Raw genomic sequence first — 11,190 nt, forward strand, 5'->3', positions numbered from 1 at the left:
TTAGCAGCTGGACTTATCTCTCTGTAGTTCTACTACCTGAAATCAAGTAAAATATTTATCTAAAATGAAAGGAACTTATTCTGACTTGGCTAGAGTCCATTCCTACAGATGGCTTTGATAAAGTTCACATCAATTGAGAGAAATCACTGTTCAGTAATGCCTTTTAAATGAACTAATTTTGAATTCTGTGGATAGGCTTTATTCTAATTTCCATGGGAAATGAAAAGTTCAGCATTTTAATAGTCACAAACTACAGGGTGACTGAGAGTGCCTTGGGAAGGAGGATTCACAATCCATTTTCCAGACATACTTGACATTGTCAAAAGTTTGCAAGTCCCCTATCTCCAGGGTATATGGAAAATAGGAACAAAATACTGGAACTTCAGAGAATAAGGCTTGAGCAATTTGACAGCCCCAGGGCAAGTGATCTAGCACAGCAATACCCAAGAAGTGAGAAAGTCTTCCCCAAGAAACACTGAGGCAAATAAGGTATGCAAGACCCCTGGCTAAGTGTGACAGAATAAGGAGGCACCAGAAGCTCTCTTGGAACCAACATGAGAACAAAACGAACAAGGAATTGGGTTTGAGGCAGAACACTGCTAGTTTTCTCAACAAGGTTCAGCTATGATGACGTAAAGAACCGCTAACTAGAGAATGAAAGTAACTGCACCAGTTAAAAAACACCCCAAACAATAAAAATCTTCATTTATTCTAGGGCATAATGTCTGAAATTAATTCTTAAGCCTCCACAAAAACATTTTTAGGGAACAAATTTGTAACCAGCATTTGAAAGAATAATTTCTTCATAGAAAGTTAAAAACTTAATGTTTCAGAAAAGCAATCTCAAAATGAAAAGGTCAAAGAATGAGCAGGAAGATACAAAATCTGGCAACAAATGAGAGGAGGCAAAGAAAAATGATATGGCAGACCTTGAGAAACAAGTCTAAAAAGTAAAATAAAAATATTGCAATGTTTTTTCTGGCAAGTGTTATATTGAACATATGTGCATTTAGTTTTCCCCTCTAGAGCAGAATATATATTGCTTAAATAAGCTTTAAGAAAGAAGGATTCTTTAGATTTTGTTTCCAGAAGTAAATTAATATTTGAATAAATTTCAGTGGTTATAAAACTGCTCTATCTTCAGAAACTGAAACAAAAGGAAAAGATCTTTACAGGAAGTTTTATTTAATTAACACACATCTATGTACCAGATAATGACCAGCATCAAATTACAACCGGTGTTCCTTTTCTCTTGTTTCCCTGCTGCAAACTTTATTTGCAGTGTGATTTTTGTATGCGTTTTCTTTTGTGCTGGCTAGACATGCTGAACAGACTTATAAATAATAATGTGAGGTATTTTATCAATACATATAGTATGTTCACTATATGTACACAATTATAGAGTATGCTATACAAAACCAGAATGAAAACTAAATAAAACACACTAAGAAAGCACATTGGAGCTAGATATCCACTCCTTATCAGTCTTCTTTCCATTTCTGGAGTATTTCCTCTTCCAGGGGACCGTTCCACCAAGTTGTCTACTTGAAGCTCATTCCTACAGAAAGGGTATTTGGCTATGCATAAGCCCAAACAGTATTAAAAGTATTAAAAGTTTATTTTACTGTTATCATAGTGAATGATAAATACCACCTTTACAAAGCACCTTTATGCATTTATTATGTTAATGTTCATGTAAAAAAATCCTTAAGGATTCATTCTTGTAAACACACTTTGTCATTTCTGATGTGTCAGTCAAAATGTTTTATTTGCCAGACTATTAACATGACATAAACACTTCACATTTTATTAATTCTCAGCTTTCCTTAAAGGTGAAATGGTCCTCTTTCTGAGCATATTTTTACTGAAATAAGTAGCTCAAGGTTTTAAAGCAAGGATATATTTTGGCTATGAAAGTAAGATTATTTAAAATATGCAAAAAATAAACCATCTTTCAAAGACAATATCTTTCTTAGTTACAAACAAAAGAATGACCTTTTACCCTTTTTCTTCAAAGCCTGCACAGAAATAATAGCAGTCTGATGAAATATGCTTTGTCAGGACCAGGCACAGGGTATCTTCTCTTTTTCCCCAATAGACACATGAAATGAGACATAATTTAACACCAAAAGCATTTTTATCTGAAGTATATTCTAGATAAAGCAAAATTTATACAATAGCACTTTCATAGGACTACTGAGAAAATTTAATAATAGACTGTGTGCACTATACAAATGGACAACTTTGTGAAGCAAAAATTACAGACCTGAAAAAACTTCTGCCTATCAGAGCAACCCTTTAAAATTATCTAACTCTGTACAGAAATCTGACCATGGAACCAAGGCATCTTTGGAGAGGCTACAAAACAGACTTCATAAAGCACATGAACACTGGGGGCTGCTAATCTGGAATGAATCGCTAGCCAATTAACGAGACTGGCAGTCATAAGTCTGATACATTATTGCAGCAATAAAGATATCTTTTCAAGAGATAGATTGTTTAACACAAACAAATTTGAAATAACGGTTTTCCAAACATAGTGAATGAATGAGCCATTCCTGATTTGGCAGCAAACCCAAAATCCTCCAGTGACAAGACAAAATAAATGTATTCTACTAAATCTGAAAAAAAGTTTTCTGGGAAAAAAACCCCAATCAGTTCTCATAAAGACTTTTTTAAAATAAAAGGCTCACATATTTCTGCATCCCTTCTCCACTTTAGTACTGTAATTATAAACAACACACAAAAGTCAGCTGAACATTGCCAACACAGATACTGAAGACTTATGGTAAAAGCATATGAAAATGACAAAAAAAATCTCACAATGAACAGCTAGAACAAAAAAGTGTTTGAATACATATCTGGCAAGCTTTTAAAGGAGTGCAGTTGATACACAAAGACATTAGAATTACTATAGAGATCTTACAGCTTTATTGTGGCTTCTGCACAGGATCTTTACTTACTTGCACAACTCTAAATTTAGTCTCAACAGAAGACTGAAATAAAGGTAATATTAACTCTCAAGCTGTTAACTACCAATAAGTTTTTGGTAAAGGCTTTTAGGTTAACATTAGAAATATAAAATGATTTCCAAGTTTGTAAAACCATGAGAGACCAAACTTTTCACTCAGCAGTTTTGTGTTTGCCGCTTCACATCTCATTTCTCACTGATGCTGTCATTTGTATTAATAATGCAAACCATTGTCTTGCCTGGAAGAATCCTGCTTGAACCCAAGCTGCTTTGGGGAGAGGATATGCAATTTGTTGGTCTCCTTTGTTTTCAAGGTGATACCTAAAGTACTTTCCCATGTTATTTACTAGGAAATTGTAAACTATTCAGAAACTACTCAGCTCAGATGCAGTACTAGTACAAGTACCTATCATGTGGAAACAGTGAATTTCTCAACTTTGGGATTTAGATGCAGGTCAGAATTTTGTCTAAAAGCTGCAAAGACTTCCTTGGCAATTGATTGAAATCAGGAATCACTTTGAAGGTTATTCACTCACTGTTTTAGAAAATTGTGATAGTTCAAAAGCTATATGCTACTTTACAGTCAAGTAGTATATAATAATGATAATTCCAACACATCATAATCCAGTTCATTTCTCTGCATGTTAAAAGCAACAGAAGGTTCAGTAGGGGTCCTGACTACTGCAGACACGTCAAGAACCTCTGCACTGGAGAAAGACCTCTGCAAGTGCTGTTTCCTTCACTAGTTTCCCTCAAATTTCTCAGAAACTATAGAGTGGGACAGCTGCATCAGAATTTTGTTTATGTGGCAGTGTCAGTCCAGAAGCCAGGGAGACCACAATTTCCACCTCTGTCTTCTTAGGTTGACGGACTATTCACAAGCAGGGACTAACTTGTAACCTGTCCCTGCTTGTTCCTAACGAAGAACACCCCCAGTTTGTGCTAATGTTTGCAGCTCTATTCTGACTGAGGAGGAGTCAGAACAACTCCCAAGAGTAAGTGCAGCAGCAGTGGATACAGATGGTGAGATTACCATGCCATTATATTGCCCTAGAAAGAAAAGGGCAAACAAAAAGAAAAAGTATATCTTAGAAGCACACAAGAAAAATAAATACTATGTTTTTCAAAAGAGCAATCCAAGTATACTCACCCACAAGCTTTTTCTGGATAGAGTGCAAAGAAGGGACATATAAAGACAGCCCTTTACCAAAACAGCTATTTCACTGTCAAAGTTTATCAGCTTGGAAAACGGAGAGTAGACATTATTTTAATTCAACAGTCAACTTCAATACACAGCTTTGATCTCTTTTGAGCACAATAATATATATGTGTATTACACCACATACAAGCTGTGAAAAGGCACACAGCCATATAGAGGCATACCATGCTGCACACTTTTACTCCAGAGAAAATTTAAGGTAAGAACTACAGAACAAGCTTTTGAAAATACTGATGGACCTTACCACTGTTCAGTTTGACAGCTGCTGTCCCCACAGACAGACTTCAGGCCAATAGTTTTTACAGGCCAGATGATAACTAGGTTTAAACTCTTCACAATTTAAATGAACAATAGCTAGATGGCCCTTCTGGTGATAGCACTTCATTGCTTTCAAATAGCTATTACAATTACTTTTAACCATAGAACAACCAACCTGTTCATTTCTGAGGACTTCAAAAAATACATGTTTTACAAAACACATGTATACAGTGTATTATCACAGGATGAGTTGGTGATTCCAAGCAAACTGTACATTCTTCATCTGAAACAGAGTTCAGAACCAACTTAATTTTACTTAGTAATGTCTCACGCAATTCTTCAGGAGTTTTATCTCTTGCAAATACAGAAACATATTTAAATCCAGAGATTTCCATACAGGAAACATTCTGATCTCTCATGCTTCAAAACAGTTCCATTGATCAAAATGCAATCAGAACAGTTGCTACACAATAAGGATATAGTCTGCAATACATAAAAACACAAGCTGCCCCATACTACAGAAAATTCTGGCCTACCATTTCAAAATATATTAAAGAGTAATTCTACCTGGGAAAATGGGAATTAGAACTTAAAATATCTCAACTGTATGCTCAGTAATAAGCATGTATGCAACACAATAACTAATAGGAATAAGCAATTTTCACGTGGCAGCTGTACAAGTAGCAACAATGCTATGGATGTGGCGCTATTTATAGTTAAGATTGTTTTATGTTTTAAGTAGAGGAATTCAAGTCATACTTAGTTAATGATTAAGCTCTAAATAAATACTGAACAATTTTCAAATAACATTTCTGTCCTGTATGCTTCAGGAAAACAAACAACAAACTTCTAAAAAAGGTTCTGACCATGTCTTACTGTCTTCTGGTATCCAGAAAAATCAACAGGGGTGTCCTCCTCGTCTCACAAAAACTGTAAATGACACTAATGTTCAAAGGGGTGAAGATGTTATATTTTGGCCTATTTCTTTGGAATATCCTAGTATTCTTATATTTCAAGAGTAATAATTTTTTTTATTTGACATTTTCAGTAATATTTCATTCTGAGCATGGAAGCACCTGTCTCCTCCCCCTTCCTCAGCTGGTTTGAGGCGTCAATCACACAATTTCCCGAAGTCCCAAAATGAATCTGCCTAGTCAAAAGCAGGAAATGGAAAATGCTTACTACTCATAGAGTGATACTGTAATTACAATACCACTCCCGTTTTGTATTTCTATCAAATGAATCTCCCTTGGGAAAGCAGATCTCTATCCTCCTACTATCAGGAGAGCCTACAGGAGGTAGTACTTCTGTATCACCATGACCAGAATACACACCTTTACATACGAAAACAGCTTAGCCCTGTGGTACCACTCCATTTTTACGGCAAACCTCCACAGCCAACCCCCGGCGCCTCACGGCCGTTTCCCGCCTCGAGAGCGCGCGACGCGCACGCCCCGCCCCGGGTTGCTCAAGCCCCGCCTCCGGACACGCCTCTGCCTTGTGGCAGTCTCGCCCCTCGCCGGGAGAAGAGAGCCCTCGACCAATCAGAGGCCTTCCCTCGCGCCCTGTCCGCGCGGGTAATGGCCAATGGGGAGCCAGCGCCTGAGGCGAGCGGTTCGAGGCCGTTAACGGTCGGCAGTTGGTGCTGGTCGGTCGCTGCGACAGACGTATTGTGGCACAGTCGGAGTTCGTCACCTTAACGAGGCACCATGGTGGGAGATGGGATCCTTACAGCTGCGGGGGGAGAAAGGGCGTTTGGGAGACGGGATCCTTGTGGTTGTGGAGGGAGAAAGGGCGTTTGGGAGACGGGATCCTTGTGGTTGTGGAGGGAGAAACGGCGTTTGGTACCGCTTCTATTGCGGCACTTCAGGAGAGTTCATGACTGCACGTGTTGCGGCAGGACTCGCAGGCAGTCCCTATTTGAAATCCCCGCGGTAGCTCTAACACAGAAGGGTTGGGGAGAAACAGAGAAATTAGTGTGAAAGTTTATTAACTTTAGGAGAGGCGAGGCGTAGAAACCGGCCGATAGCTAGCAAGACGAGATATGTGCAAGGGAAGTCTGTTCGGAGCAGGCATCTCCTCCGCGAACTGAAACCACTGTCCAAGCAGCGGGGAGATAGCGGGACAGCATGGTGGTCGCCAGCCGGATCTATATGCCTGTTTTGGGCTGCCTTGGCCCGTGAAGCCGTAGCGAGCACAGCGCGTGCTCGAGGGACGGTGGCGGTGAGGGGCGGGGCGGGCGGCGTGCGCAGGGAGCCGCTCACTGGGGTAGCCAATCAGAGGAGGGGGTGTGGCCGGTGGCGGGGGGGGGCGGCGTGCGCAGGGCGCCGCTCACTGGGGTAGCCAATCAGAGGAGGGGGTGTGGCCGGCGGCGGGACGGGCGGCGCGTGTCTCGTGGCGGATCTGCGGGGGTGGAGCGGCGACTGTGGAATTTCAGGAAGCCACCAAGGAAACTGGAAAGAGCGACCCAGACATCTTGCTTTTTATTTTCCACCTCTGCTTTTTTCTAGATACATTGAAACAATAAACTAGAAAAGCAGCTTATTTCCATCTCAGATCTAAGGCAATAGAGGTATTGGGAGAGTAAACATACATGGCACAGTTGCGTAGAATCAAAGGAGCTGGCTTAAAGGGGGCAGATTACATTTCATTGCGATTCTAGGATGATTTCACATCGGAATATGTATGAAAAAAACCCAAACTAATTGCCAGGGCCTGGATACCAGTGTGCTTATTATAAAGGGAAATGTGCTTAATAGTCCTGTCTAGGAAAGACTCCTGCAACTGTTACCCAGTTCGTGGTCTGGAAACAAGAAAATTGGGATATTATATAAAGAGGTCTTCCAAAAACTAAAAGAAGGTGAAAAAGAGACTATGCTGAACATTAATATATGTGCAGCATTTTAAGGGATAATGAACTTGTATTCACGTATAGAGACTGTGTTGTCTTTAGGATCTTCCAATATTCACAAAGTCAGTGCAGGTCAGCAAAGGTGAGTAGTATCTTGCCTGCAGCAGATAACTTGTTCTCTTAATTTGTTACTTACGAGCAACCAGGGAATATTGCAGCAGAGAAAGATCATAGATCTTTCATACCTGCAGACAGGTAACCCCTTGTCTCATTATCATTCTCGTTTTACTTTTCAGCGTGAATGCATATCCATCCACGTCGGCCAGGCTGGTGTTCAGATTGGCAATGCATGTTGGGAATTGTATTGTCTTGAACATGGGATCCAGCCTGATGGTCAGGTGCCTAGTGATAATACTATGGGACGTGGAGATGATTCATTTAACACTTTCTTCAGTGAGACGGGAGCTGGTAAACATGTTCCGAGAGCAGTGTTTGTAGACCTGGAGCCAACAGTAGTTGGTATGTACCCAACATTGAAGGTTTTAAGTGAAAAAGTGAGAATCCTTTATGGATTCCCTACTGTCTTTTTTTGTTTGTTTAGAATATGATAGATTTAAAAACATGTGTCTGGATTCTGTTTTGACATTTGCAGTTAATGTTATTTGAAAGAAATTAAATAATTGTCTATAGGTAACAATATCTGGAAAACAGGAGAACTTTTTTACGACTGGATCATCTTCCCAGACTGTTGCACTGCATATAGAGATCTGTTTGAGTGCTGTCCAGTATCATGTCTGTACCTGTAATGTAGCTTTATGAGTGATCTCTGAGTTCCTTATGTACAAATACTGCTTTGTGTGTGCCTCATGTTTGCCCTGAGACAAAGGGGCAGAAGTTGTACCAATTTAGACCAGTCAGACAAGCTGCATGTAGTCAGAGATGCTGTCTGCACTCTTTTTGCATGTTTGCTTTGCGTGTAGTCATTAGGTAACATACACAGAAGTGATCAAATTTATGATGTGGTATTTTGGGGTTTTTTTGTAGATGAAGTACGTACAGGCACATATAGGCAGTTATTCCATCCTGAGCAGCTCATTACTGGGAAAGAAGATGCAGCCAATAATTATGCCAGAGGCCATTATACCATTGGAAAGGAGATTGTTGATCTAGTGCTGGACCGCATTCGCAAACTGGTAAGGATTCATGCTGCAAGTTAGTATTTAAAATAATTGATACAGCTCTACAGCTAGCTATATTGATGGTTTGCTGTTTTTTCATTAAGAGTTTTGTGTATAGTTCATTGTTCAAAACGAAATAAGCCTTTGATTTCCTGGCCTGCCCTGTCCCCCTCCTTTAAATAAAAATTCAATCAGTTAAACCAGTTAAACTGTTAAACTATTTCTTTTTAAATAATAATAATGTAAAACTAGCAAACCTATGACAGAAATGCTTTTGAATATTGATTTCTCCAAAACCATCAATAATTTTTTTTCTCCCATCTTTTTCGATCCTGTTATAGGCTGATCTGTGCACAGGGCTGCAAGGCTTCCTTATCTTTCATAGTTTTGGAGGAGGCACTGGTTCAGGGTTTGCATCACTGCTCATGGAAAGGCTGTCTGTTGACTATGGCAAGAAATCTAAACTAGAATTTGCAATTTATCCAGCACCACAAGTTTCCACTGCTGTAGTGGAACCCTACAACTCAATTCTAACTACCCACACAACATTAGAGCATTCAGACTGTGCCTTTATGGTCGATAATGAAGCCATTTACGACATATGTCGTCGTAACCTGGACATTGGCCGACCCACTTACACCAATTTAAACCGATTAATTGGGCAGATTGTTTCATCCATCACAGCCTCACTACGTTTTGATGGAGCCCTCAATGTAGATCTGACAGAATTTCAAACTAACCTGGTTCCATACCCACGAATCCATTTCCCCTTGGTAACATATGCCCCTATCATCTCTGCTGAGAAAGCATATCATGAGCAGTTATCTGTGGCTGAAATTACCCATGCTTGCTTTGAACCAGCCAACCAGATGGTCAAATGCGACCCTCGCCATGGCAAATACATGGCCTGCTGCATGTTATACAGAGGTGATGTTGTGCCCAAAGATGTCAATGCAGCCATTGCCACTATCAAGACTAAACGTACCATTCAGTTTGTGGATTGGTGCCCAACTGGATTCAAGGTATGTAGCCTTTTAAGTGCTCAATACCTAAATGATTAGGAATTGTGTAGTCTTCAGAGGTGACAGTCATGCTACAATGTTGTAATGTCCCTGTTAAATATTTTGATAAAGTGCAAAATAACTCTAAGCTATTTTATTTATTTGTAATCATGGTAATTTTTTGATTGTTAACAGAAATGAGTCTTTAAGCCTTAGCATTCCTAAGGAAAGTTCACATTTGTTTTCTTGAAGGTGGGCATTAACTACCAGCCTCCAACTGTGGTGCCAGGTGCCGATCTTGCCAAGGTGCAGCGGGCTGTGTGTATGCTGAGTAACACAACTGCTATTGCAGAAGCATGGGCTCGGCTTGACCACAAATTTGATCTCATGTATACTAAGCGTGCCTTTGTGCATTGGTATGTTGGGGAGGGGATGGAGGAAGGAGAATTTTCTGAAGCCCGGGAAGACCTGGCTGCCCTTGAGAAAGATTATGAAGAAGTTGGCCTAGACTCAGTAGAAGCAGAGGCTGAAGAAGGAGATGAATATTGAGAAAACTAAAGCCTGGAAAAATCTATTTACCAAAAAAAAAAAAAAGTAAATTGCAGAACCCTGTTTGTTTGCTTTCAAACGTGCTTCCAAATAAAATCCCAAAGATTATATTGCTGCTTTTTTTTTTTTTCTTCTTCACTATTAATGTGTGTATTCATGAAGGAAGGACAATTTGAGATTGCAGGTTTTGGTAGCACATCTGTTACCTGCTTTAATCGTGCATAGTAATTTTTGCCATCCCAACATTAGTAAAAAAAGCCAAGAACTAATACCCTTTACTAGTATAGTTACATGAGTAGAGCTTTAGAGACACATGGAAGGAGTTTTGTCATAAGACAGTTGGCTTGTGTAAAAAGCCCTGACCCAGCTGGTTAGAGCATGGAGCTAACACCACCAAGGTTGAGGTTTCAATCACATATAAGCCCTCCAGCTAAGATCCTTGTAGGTCCCCTCCAACTGGCAATATTCTCTGAAATAACTAGGCTTTTGTTTGGGGAGTTTGGTGGTTTGGGTGTGATTTTTTTTGTTGCTGTTGGTTATTAAGAAATAATTGCTGTATTTAAATCCAAAAAAGTCGGTTTTTCACATGGAGAGACTGGAAGAACCCAGGTTTCCGCAGCCTAATGCATTAGGAACACTCCTGCTGGCAGTAGCGGCTCCAAGCCGGGCCCAAGTGAAAACTGCTCTGCACGTAAACCACCGACCAAACACAGCAAGATCTTCCACTTATGAACCACCATTCCCATTCCGTCTCACACTCCTCAAGGATCACTTCCTCGTCCCACTCGAGATCTCCGCCAGTGTACGGCGTTGTTTTGCCATGACGGAGGATTCCCGGGGATGCTCGCCCAGCAACGGAACCACGCCAAGGCCACGCGGAACCTCGTACGACGGTGCGGTGCGGTGTCGGGGCAGCCGCGCTCTGCCGGCCGGGGAAAGCAGCACTCTGCCGGCCGGGGAAAGTCGCGCTCTGCCGGCCGGGAAAAGCCGCGCTCTGCCGGCCGGGGGAAGCAGCACTCTGCCGGGCAGGAAAAGCCGCGCTCTGCCGGCCCGGAAAAGCCGCGCTCTGCCGGCCGGGGGAAGCAGCACTCTGCCGGCCGGGAAAAGGCGCGCTCCGCCGGCCGAGCCCGCCCCCGGCCCCCAGCGCCGCGCGGAGGCAGCTC

General features: G+C 41.1%; 1 protein-coding gene and 1 long non-coding RNA gene across 3 annotated transcripts; one reads left to right on the forward strand and one right to left on the reverse strand.

Moving 5' to 3' along the window:
• Window positions 1-88: 88 nt before the first annotated feature.
• Window positions 89-5,838, reverse strand: LOC306806222. 2 transcript variants are annotated; one of them, XR_013775424.1, is made up of 3 exons: window positions 5,726-5,838; window positions 4,122-4,731; window positions 89-1,558 (listed from the first exon to the last, which is right to left on the reverse strand). It is a non-coding gene; the product is annotated as an uncharacterized lncRNA (long non-coding RNA). The 2 variants fall into 2 exon arrangements; XR_013775425.1 differs by lacking the exon at window positions 89-1,558 and adding an exon at window positions 1,696-2,083.
• Window positions 5,839-6,022: 184 nt separating this feature from the next.
• Window positions 6,023-10,137, forward strand: LOC306806682 (tubulin alpha-3 chain). Its single transcript, XM_079315651.1, has 5 exons — window positions 6,023-6,160; window positions 7,596-7,818; window positions 8,344-8,492; window positions 8,819-9,499; window positions 9,731-10,137. The coding sequence occupies exons 1-5, from the start codon at window positions 6,158-6,160 to the stop codon at window positions 10,025-10,027; spliced, it is 1,353 nt and encodes a 450-aa protein (XP_079171777.1). The 5' UTR covers window positions 6,023-6,157; the 3' UTR covers window positions 10,028-10,137.
• The last annotated feature ends 1,053 nt before the right edge of the window (window positions 10,138-11,190 follow it).

The sequence above is a fragment of the Erithacus rubecula genome (assembly GCF_903797595.1).
Source record: "Erithacus rubecula genome assembly, chromosome: 11".
In the NCBI taxonomy this organism is placed as follows: Eukaryota; Metazoa; Chordata; class Aves; order Passeriformes; family Muscicapidae; genus Erithacus; species Erithacus rubecula.

Excerpts from the sequence above, each read along its gene's own strand:
- LOC306806682 (XM_079315651.1), top strand. Across the intron at positions 7,819-8,343 it reads CCTGGAGCCAACAGTAGTTG|ATGAAGTACGTACAGGCACA; the intron begins GTATGTACCCAA and ends GTTTTTTTGTAG. Across the intron at positions 9,500-9,730 it reads GGTGCCCAACTGGATTCAAG|GTGGGCATTAACTACCAGCC; the intron begins GTATGTAGCCTT and ends GTTTTCTTGAAG.